This window comes from Haemaphysalis longicornis, unplaced genomic scaffold (assembly GCF_048455015.1).
Source record: "Haemaphysalis longicornis isolate Haplotype H1 unplaced genomic scaffold, Haemaphysalis longicornis Haplotype H1 scaffold_3, whole genome shotgun sequence".
NCBI classification, from domain to species: Eukaryota; Metazoa; Arthropoda; class Arachnida; order Ixodida; family Ixodidae; genus Haemaphysalis; species Haemaphysalis longicornis.
Genome location: NW_027526335.1, coordinates 25,379,192 through 25,390,213, shown reverse-complemented (window position 1 = coordinate 25,390,213; position 11,022 = coordinate 25,379,192). Strand labels below are relative to the sequence as shown.

At 48.7% G+C, this 11,022-nt stretch overlaps 2 protein-coding genes across 2 annotated transcripts in view; both read right to left on the bottom strand.

Moving 5' to 3' along the window:
* The window catches only part of LOC144174167 (uncharacterized), a 239,773-nt gene that overhangs the window by 171,773 nt on the left and 56,978 nt on the right, over positions 1-11,022 (bottom strand). The window lies entirely within an intron of this gene.
* On the bottom strand, positions 4,427-11,019 carry LOC144174165 (uncharacterized). Its single transcript, XM_077702670.1, has 2 exons — positions 10,234-11,019; positions 4,427-9,644 (listed from the first exon to the last, which is right to left on the bottom strand). The coding sequence occupies exons 1-2, from the start codon at positions 10,681-10,683 to the stop codon at positions 7,509-7,511; spliced, it is 2,586 nt and encodes an 861-aa protein (XP_077558796.1). The 5' UTR covers positions 10,684-11,019; the 3' UTR covers positions 4,427-7,508.

The window sequence follows — 11,022 nt, the reverse complement described above, 5'->3', positions numbered from 1 at the left end:
GCCATCGGTTCCACACCCGGCGAGCCCTCGCATGATCAAGCGGACCGGGCCGCCACGTGCGGAACGGAGATGGGCGAAGACGCTGGGCGCATGGGGTGCGTGAGAGATGCCGGGCAGAGAGCAACGTTCCGTGCTCCGTGTGACGTCACTGCTCCTCGCGCATGCGCAGCATGGCTCTCCAGGAGCCACGCGAAGCTGCTCAACCTCGGCCAGTGTAGCTCACGCTACAAAGCGCTTCGCTGCACTGAGCACCTACGTGACATGTCTGACGTCACTGCGCGCGCTATTCTTTTGGGCACCCGCTAAAGCAAACCCACCTTTCGGGCTCTGTGGCCTCGATGTAGAATATTGAGTACTCACGCTGACTGCTTGGGTTCGAGCCACAGGAGGTCTATCTCATAGTTGTTGTTTTTTTTTTTTTCATTGCTTACATTTCCTTTCTGGATTTTTTTTTTGCCTAAACACAAATCTACGCGTTGTTTTTGTTAATAATGGTGATTTGGTAAGTTTTAGGTTGCTTTAGGTTTGGGGCGCAGCCAATGACGACATTTAATTACCGTTCTGCATCCCGCGAACTGGCTTGTCACGTGGATGCTCTGTGCAGCGAAGCATTTGGAAATACGCAGCCCCGCTCGCTACTGCCCCACACCAACGTGCCTGCAGCTATCAGGCAAATGCACTCCTCAATCTTCGGCAGAATAGTAAAAAAAAAAAAAAAAGAATTACGCAGTTCAAGGCTCACTTTCTGGCCCAAATGCTTCCGATACCATCGAATCACGTCGAATTAATGCTGCAGGGTTGCCATCAACGATTCTACTGTTATCACTATATATAGCCAAATAAATAAGCGCCTTAAGGCCACGTAACCAGCGCCATCTGCGCACATGTATACGTCATATTCTTGCTAACTTCATCGGCGTTGCAATCGTAGCGAGACTACGCATGGGAGGACTGCTGAATGGCTGCGGTTTCAGATATATGATTCGAAGAGAAAACACGGCGGAGGACCGCGCCAATGAAGCAACGGCGAACCGATGGACCACGTCCACGCCACTAAGATCGGACAGGCCGGCACGGCTTCCTTCTGAAACACCCCTCGCACGTCTTTCTTATCACACTGTTGCTTTTAAATGGTGCCCAATAACGGCATTTGTCCATAACCCTTTCTAAGCCAATAAAGCGGCTGGATTGGTTGGCGTTCGGGACGCTCGGTCATGGTGGGACAGCGCCCGGCTTTGCGCGCCCTCGCAGGTGACGCTCCAGCGTCGCGCATTTTGGGCGAAACCGAGCAAAAAGAGGGCCGCGCAGCGGGGCCTCCCATCATAACAGTGCTCCGTAATCACGCCCCATGTAGCTAGCGCGCGGCGGCGGCGTGCAGCGGCGCTTTTATTCGGCCGCCTCTAATGGCTCCCGTACGCAAATAGACGGCTGCGGCCGCGCCCGGAGGAGCTCGAAGGGCGCGCGCAGGCATCGACGCCCCGGCCGCAGGCGTCGCCATTCGCATGACGTAAACAGGCAAATGGCCAGGCTCACGACGCCGACCACGCAGCTCGGCTGGCGGGGGCAGGTGACGCGCCTCCCGCCCCCTATAGTGTCGCCAGGACTCGGGCCCCGGCGCCAAGCAGGATGTCTCGCAAGTCGGCCACGGCGTAACACGGACTCGTTCGTTTCAGTGCGCGCCTAAGCACGCGACGATATCTGACGCAGGACTTGGCAGCTGTTCGCACGCCTCATCAAAACACCACTGGCAAGAGTATCGCAATCGTACGTTGTAGAAGTTCCAAGCCAAGAAGCGAAAGGGTTTTGAAATCGCCATCTCCGCACAACGATACTTCGGACCAAAATTCAACCGCGTTTCCCCGATTGAGATTGGGTAGCTCAAGAAAGCCACCAGGAGTCAGCTGAGCTTACGGGACGAGCACAAAGCAGCCACCAACACGGGTATTTACGCCGCCCAACTCGGTACGGGGCTCGAGCCGCGGGTGGGCGGGCCCGCACCTGCGAAATCAGGCAGGCCTGCCCGCGAGCGTCCACAACGCACCACCAAGGGCGAACTGCTAGCCTCCGTACCCCGTTGACCGCCGACGGCCCAGCTGGGCTGGCGTTCGACGCGAGGCCTCCGAGGTGTGCACGCCACTCTGGGCCGAGAAGTGCCCCCCGCCAGAAAGCGAGAGGTGGGGCCAAGCGGCGACCGCGTTACAACGCAGCGCGTGACGGGGCGCACGTGCGCGCGGCGGCCAGCGTTCCCCCGCGCTCGCCTCCCCTCCGGCGGCGCGGGAACACCTCCTAGATGTGAAAAGCCGTAAGCGTTGTCGACCGGTTTGCTCACGGACTGACAACGCCGCTTCAACTGAGGCCACCAATCCAGACCTTAACCGCTACGAAGAGCTATCGCTCCCCGAAGACGCGCTAGAACGGCATCCAGAAGGGCCCTTCTTTCCTAGAGGGCGTCAGACCGAGCACTAGCAGCGCGCTGCTACATCGAGGCGAGAGCAAATTAAGTGGAGAGGAGAAATAAAAAAAGCGGTACGGGGTGGGAAGTCAAGCGGCCGGCCTCGTTAGCGACCTGCAGACGTGCTCGCCGCGATGTTTCTTGCTGCGAATCCTTCGGCCCCACTCACTACTCAATACTCTTTCGCTGCGTATGCTCGCCAAACCAGGTACGCAAGGAGTTGCTAGCTTCTCCTTCAATACTAATTGAAGATCGCATTGGAGTGACTCGGTTTGGGAAATTCAAGAAGGTCTAATTGCTGGACAAACTTCCATTACACGGGTTGCATAGCACTGGGAAAAACTTTCCTTTGCGGTGAGCGGGGGTAGGGCGGCGACACCGAGATTGCCTGACAACCGAACCTTCCCTATTGTAGACATACGGCATCCTCCATTGACCAGTACTGGACGGTACGCGGGCAGTCCGAGGACTGCGTTCGGATCGGAAGTCCGATAGGAATACATGGGAAAATCGAGATCGAGCGTCGCATCGCTTCTCGGGCAGTCCGCGGGCGTTCCGGGACTGGCAAATCGAGGAAGCCCAAAACACTGGCGTTTTGCCCCACACAACGCTATCGGGAATAAAGAGCAGCACCTGATTCTCTCGGGGCGCCTCGGCGTGGCCGTGGCAGTAAATTATAGTTTTGCGCGTGTGCTTCGGGGTCGTCCTCTCCGCCGGCCACCAATGTAAGCCCTCGGTTCTCGCTCCTCGGCACGAGCGACTCGCGAGGAGGCTCGGAACTGGCCAACAGAAGCGACAACGGGGATGAGCAGAAAGCAAGGGCTCAGAACCCTTCCACAGTGGACAGGAATATTACGCGAAAGGCACATTACGCAACTCGCGACGCATGGGAGTGTGAGCATACTTAGCATCGCTATTTCGACAGAAGCAACGAAGGGGTGTATTTCCGCCCGAACGGGCATGGCTCGTAACGGCAACTCTGCAAAGCAAACCCCGGTGGAGCGACATTTTGGCCATTCGTCTGAAAACACGACTCGCGCTTGCCTCCAGACAGACCTGTGACCGCTCGCACCTTTGTAAGAAGAGAGCATGATACGGCATTCTCATCGTCATCGCCGTCGTGATAACGAGCCGCTCCACATAAAGCGACAATGGCGGCGGGCCACGCTCTCTCATCGCCAACGTGAGAAGCACCGTGAGAATGACGGTTCAGCTTTTGTATTCGCAACTATACTCGGGAACAAGTTAAGAACGGCACCAGCTCATGTACGGTATCACTCCGCCTAAGCGACGGACCCGGATGTCAACGGGCGCGCGCGTTTTGAAAGGAGACTGCCACGAATGCGTGATACCGTCTGCCTTTTCTCACGTAGTTTGTTTGCCGTCGCTGCAGTAGTTTATAAGCATATTAGGTCCAACAAGATGCAAAAACGGCTCGTGCCATGTTCAAAATATTCCCAGTAACGCGCTACTTGTGCTGCGCGGAGTGACATCCGGCTGCGGTGATGTGTCACAGCAGCAACTTCGGTGCCGTTCTTAAGTTGTAACCGAGTATAGCTGCGTGTACGGCATTAGCGCCGCTACCTTACGAACGGCTATTTCCGCTTCCCCCGCTTCAGCAACGCACAAACAATAAGGCTGCTGTCCCGGGGATGCCGCACGTCCCCTCACTATTACCGCCGTAAATAGAAGCGATCAGCAGTGCTCAACGGGGGAAGGCAGGCGCATTCCCACGCCACTAATAGGATAACGCGGGCCTATGTAGCTAGTCCTCGGGACAGCGCCCGCCACTTTCCTATTTCATTCCTCCTCGAAGAATAGTATGTCTCGGCACCGTACGCGGGTAAGTTTCCATTACCGGTGCACTGCCGTTACGAAAGCCCGTTCCCGAGCCGGCCTTCTCGTCTAAGAGGTGTGTCGCCGCCGCAATCGGAGCCGCCCTGATGACGCTGTCAACGGCCTCCGCTTCGCCGCACTCGAGCTGCTGCAGAGCTGAGCGTACAGTTCCCTCACAAAAATGGATTGTGAATTTCTGGGGAGTTTCTATGGAGATTTTATGGAGTCACAAGAAACACGGCAGAAACTCATCAGGAACTCATAACTTATAGAGTTGCCTCCACAAGAATTCTATAAATTTTTTGTAGTGACTTCTCCACAAAACTTCGTTAAGTGCAAACTCTTCAAGACCTCTATGAACATTCTGTAGAATTTCTACAGTCATCTCTCTATAGGAGCTCTGTGAACTTAAACAACTCAAGGCCTCTATAAAGACTCTGTAGAGTTTTTGTTGTCACTTCGCCATAAGAGTTCATTAAGCTTGAACTCATCAAAGCCTCTATAAAGGCTCTGTAGAGTTTTTGTTGTGACTTCGCCATAAGAGTTCATTAAGCTTGAACTCATCAAAGCCTCTATAAAGGCTCTGTAGAGTTTTTGTTGTGGCTTCGCCATAAGAGTTCATTAAGCTTGACCTCGTCACAGCCTCCAAAAAGACTATAGGATTTCTACAGTTAGTTCCCCACAGAAACTCTGAACTTTAACCCTTTCAGCCCTGATTTGTTTTATCAAGTGTAAGTATGTTTTGTGTTGCATTGCATAAGCGCACAAACGAGAAATGAAGGCGGTAGTGCATGTAATTACTGATTTAATTATGAAGCAATTAATTAGGACATTGACAATTAAAAAACGTTACGTAGAGCAGAAAAAAAAATGTTTTTGCGTTTTCGTATATTTTATGACCACATGAGCCAACAAACGAAAAATTAGATTTACAAGTTTCTTGGGAATAAAATATAGGACTTCTGTTCGTTTCCAGCTTCGTGTCGAAATTTTGTAATCGCTCGAGCTTCTTTGTCTTGTAGCATCCACCTCAGGTAAAATGCAAGAATTGCGATAGTCATCTTTGAAGGACAAGTCCCCAAAAAACTAGCACTTTTGGCTCCGTTTTCTATGTGCTAGAGGAACTTTTATGTGGTGGCACGTGCCAACGGACACCGGGGCCGAAAGGGTCAACTGAATTCTAAGCCAGCTGCACACAACTTCTCCTGTTTGCCATCATACATGCATGCCCGGCTCAAACAGTATCCCTTGAACACGAATTCCCAATATTCGAAATTAAGACATTCTTTAAGACTCCATTTGAACCACATTTAAACAAATCTAATGAATGCATACCACCATGTTACAATGAATTCTGAAAATTATAAATTTTGAATTTTTGAGGTTCCCACAAGTTTTACTTTATAACTAATTTGTGAACCAGTGGCCATCCTTCCATACAGGCCAAAAGAGACACACGTATATATATGTATATACACATACACATATATACATACATGAAGCAGGGTGTCGAACTGGAACCAAACTTGAACTGAACCCAAACCCGTACTTTTTCAGCCTGCTGAACCCGAGCCATAACTAACACAAAAAAGGAAATAATTTATTTACCTGTTCATGATGAAATGGCTTAATTAACCGTTCATTGTTTACAATGTACAGGGACCTGAGCTTTTCTCTTAACATCAACTTCTCTTATGCAGTTTCCCGCTCAGACCAATCACCACACTATGCTCAGTGGCTGTAAGTAATCTTTCCTCTTTGACCTTGCAATAAAATCGTTAGCGCAACACATCATGCAAGCATGCAAAAATATTTAGACACACTGTAGGGAGAATTTTTTTAATGAAAATAGCAAAAAAGGAAATAAGTGCACAACACCAACATAAGGCACATTATACTGCCTAGAATTATACACAGAATGCCAACTTGAACATATGAATGTACGCACACATACATAGACATAAATGTTCAGCCCGATTAAGCACAACGACAGAAAACTGGTAAAAGGTCTATGGACATGAAGGAGCAACACACACAGCCACGTGGTATCATACAAGTAGAAAAGAACAAAAATGTACAAATTAGTGCAATGAAAATCAGCAGCTCATAAAACAAATAATCCTCTGACATATTTTATGTAGATTAACACGTATAATAATTCTGAGGTACTATGGCTGAGATTTGCTTTTTTAAGTGGCGAAAGCGAGGATAGTGTAGACATGCCAAATGACAAACTAAAAACAGCAATCACAGAGCCTGCAGCAGCTGTGAGAGAAGCATCATGAAATAAACAAACTGGAAAACTTACTAAAAAAAACAGAGACTAATCACAAAATCTAACATGAAAGTAGGGTACCATGAATCATATTAAATTAGCGGAGCTGTCAATGCTTGACTGGGAAAGCACAGGTTTGCAGATAAACAGAATACTTGAGCCAGAGGTTTTCAGACAACATAGTCTTACTGAGGGAGAGTGCAGATCACCCGCAAAAAATTCTTGAGGAAATACAACCAGCAAGCATGGCTGCCAGTATAAAAAATATGAATATCTAAAGTAATGAGGAATAGGCATGCCGAAAGCATGCTTTCAGCATGTGGAATGAAGCGGCAGAATAAGTAAAAAAATTTAACTACCTTGGACATATTGTCAGTGCCGATCCCATATGAAAAATAAATTCAGCGCAGAACAGGCCTGGGCCAGGGGTGCACTCGGCAGGCACTCCCAATTAAAATTGAGCTACCTCTACCACTCAAAAAAAGAATATACAACCAATGGAAACTGCTAGTAATGAAATATGGGAAGGAAACTTGGTGTCTCAAACTTAGGTCGGCTCAACAGGCCATGGAACGAATGATAGGAATAACACTCAGGGACAGGAAACGAGCTTCCTGAATCAGGGAAAAAACTAGAGTTGACGATATCATAGTTCAAATAAAGAAAAAGAAACAGACCGGGGCTGGCCATGTAGTGAGGTGAAATGTCAACACGTGGATCACCAGGTTAACTGAGTGAGTACCAAGAAGGGGAAGGCCAGTTCGACGGAGGGACAAAATAAGAAAATTTGGCAGTAGTGAATGGACTTACTCAGCACAGGACGCGAGCGGCTGGTGGTTGATGGGAGAGGCCTTCATTCTGCAGTGGACTTAAGGCTGCTGCTGATGGCTGGCACAAGGGTGTGGGCATTACAAATTACTGCAGCCACATCCCTCCTTCGAGGGCTTATTTAGATTCAAGAACATACTTCTCATTTAATGCACACAAATATGTCTTTGTACCAGAAATGAGACCAACACATTTATTTACAGCAGCAACATTAACATTCTTTCTTTCTAGACTACACTGAGCTTCAACAAAGTGAAAAGAGCCATTCCTGAATTTGCTTATAATGGCACGAGTTACTGTGTAAACTTCTATGTACAGAACAACTTCTTTTGGGCAACCACAGAAGGTATGTCCTTCAGGACAGCTAGCAATAATGCTAAGCACACGTCCAAACAAACCATTTGTTTCTATAAATGAGTTCAGCCTGCGTGATTTGTCAAGTTGAGCACAGCATACAGTAAAACAGCCAATTCGCATCTTCTTATAGTGCTTGCCATCAGGCATGTCAATCCCTTTACCGAAAAGTATTGTGTTACCAGTTTTCACAAATGTTGCTTTCATTTTATGCCCACTGATTAAACTTGTAAACAACTCATCAATTTTACCCCCCACTGGAGATACGCTGCGCCAAAATATCGGCAAAGACTGCACAAGGGTGAACTTCTCAATGATTTGCCTTTCCGGGTACCGTGACCCACACACATACCTTCCCAGAGTACCATTCATCGACTCAAAGGGATACATAGAGTATGCCCACAAAGGACCCCACTCCCAAACAGTGTCCACGAGATGTAGTAGCAAATGGGAGTTGTATGTCATATTTTCGATTCCATAGAGTTCTTTGTACTCTTTGAGGAATTGCAGCATCTCACCCTTGATTTCATGCAATGTTTCAAAAGAAACAGATGGGCCTAGCAAATAATGCATTATGTTCACAAATGTCATCCAATGACGATAGTGCCGGACAGGAATAGTGTCGGCCAACAAAATCGGTGAATAGAACAGCAGCCAGTCACGCCACTCAGCTGACTTCCAGTTCGCGACGTGCTTAAACGATCGGGGCAGCCTTGACATTTCCCAAACAGGGGTCATGCTTACGATCCTCTCGTTCATTTCTTCCGGGTGTTTGTGAAAGTAGAACTCCTTACATATGCTTGACTTAAGCCACAAAAGTGTTGTGGCTTTCACGAACCCCGAGCACACAGCGTGCATGTAGTCCACGACAAAGCCAGAGCAGAAGTTGAAGTAGGCAAGCATCAAGAGCACACTTGTGCCACTCACACCACAGCTTGACTTCTTGTTTTCTGCTCTGGCTTTGCGGGCATGGTAGCCGAATGACTCGTGTGTGCGAAGCTTTAAGGCAGATGGAGGGGGAGCGTAAGCCCGACAGTGACCATTACCCTTGCTGGTAATTTTGCCCGGCAGCTCACACCAGGCACACCCATGCTTGCCATTGAACAGACTCATGTGCATTACTTCACGCCGTGCCACAGTGTCTACTGTGCAGGGCCCAGGAAAAACTTTGGTGGTTTTTTTGTTCCCATGCTGATCCACCCAGTCAAGCCCAGTTGATGAAAGGGCATTCATTGTGTTTACAAAAGGCAGCAGGAAGACATTCATATCAGGCTTCGCTGGACCAAACCAAAGCCCTGCCAGAAGCAGCCTCTGGACCCTTTCCTTGAAAGGAAGCTCATTAACAGCAGCGAGAATCGGCCAGATTCCGAACCCGCTGCTGTTAAAAAGGGGGACACCATCCGTATTAAAAGTGAGTGTGATGTCATCGGGTCCAAGAGGCAGCTTTCTGTAACCTACACTGTTTGTGATGTCTGTGACATCATACACATTGTGATTTTGACCCGATGAAATCTTGGTTGACGTCAGCAAGTCACTGATCTGTGATGCGAGGTCCAGTGAAAAAAAATAAGAAGATCCCTTTTCCAGATTTTTTACTTCAAGAATTACGCTGCAGCTGCTGCACTGAACTTGTTTTAGCGCTTCATCGACAAAGCCAACATATGCCTTGCAGCTGCTGCAGTAAAAATGCTTCACAGGTTTATTTTCACCCTTTGCAAAGTGCTTAAAAAATAAATACTTTGTCGTTGGGAAGGTTGTCCCATCAGGCAGGTGTGCACTAAGTAACTTCAAGAGGCTTTCCGTTGCCTCCTTGGAGGTGTCGTGCCGAAGGCTGTGCCCCATCACCAGCAACAGGCTCTCGGCCCTTGTCAACCTGGACCCAGGGTAGAGCGGCTGATTCTGTTTTGGCACAAAAGAAAGAAACACCATATTAGGCAGCATAACAGGTACTGCAGCGTTCAAACTGCAGGGCCATGTCAATGGCCTACCCCATTTACAAAAAAAAAAAAAAAGAATGCATTGTGTTTCCTATGTAAAAGCATTGTTTTGTTCTCACAGCAACAGTATTAAATTTTGAAAGACTTGAAAATTATCGGTAGCCCACTTTCTTTTAAAGCACCAACTACTAAAGAGAACTTTGGGAATGCAATGCATGCATACACAGCTTAAAAATACGTGGGTTTTGACATTACATTTGAGGTAAAATTACTCGCGGCAACTCTAAGATATTTGTTGGTTGATCTGTCCGAAGAGAAAATGGTACTGGGGCCAGCGGTTTGGTTAAATTCCCAGCAAAAACGAGCTAACCTCAGCTGGGGCCAGCCGGGAACTTAACCATAAACAAGCTGTGCGAGATGGGACCAGCTACCATTTTCTCTTGAGCTTAAGTAGCAGTAGCCCAGGGACTTTAATGAATAAATAAGGGCAAATTTGTGCACGGAAACAGGTCAGAAAATGTACGCTGCAAGAAAGGAGACGCTTCGCTTACCAGCTCACTGTCTTCATTAAATAATCCACGACCGCCGGCTTCAACTTCGCTGTCTGTGATGTCCGAGCACTCACTGGCAGTGGTGTCCGAAGAGTCGCTGGTAGTGGCATCCGAAGACTCGTTACCGGCCAAGTCACTGTCGCTGTCGTCAGAACCAACGGAGAGCGGTTGATCATATTCACTTTCATCCTCCGAGTTGCACTCGGTTTGCGTGTTCACAGGGCTCGCACCATCGTTTGGTTCACTGACGGTCGTCACGAAATCGGCCCCAGCGGCCGCTGTTCTGCTGGCGACCAGCGTCTCGCCTTGCGAGCACGGCAGTGCAAACACGTCGCTGGAAGGTTCACCAGTCTCTGCTGCATTGCTCCTCTGGCGATGTTTTGTGCGAGAAGGAACTTCGCATGTTTTGTCGGAAAGGTACTTATTGTACTTCCTCTTTTTCGGCCCCATGACAATTTGCAAATGCGCACGCTCCACAAAGAAACCGAGGGAATGCGAGGTGTCTTCGATTTGGTTGTGCTCATGAATTCATCCAGGCAGTGCAGCTCCCGCCTGTTTGGTATTCGAGTAGAGCGCCCGGAGCCTGCACTTTCCTCTTCGATTTCTCGACGGTGCAGAGAGTGCAGGATTAGCTCACGGCTTTTCCTAGGCGGTGCAGAACATGGAGTAAACAAAACTGCAGAAGCAGACGAAAACAGCGCAGGACCGGGTCTGCAGCAACGACAACTGCGCATAAAATAAAAGGAAAATATTTTATCCAATCGATTTCTATACAACTGCTTATTTAAA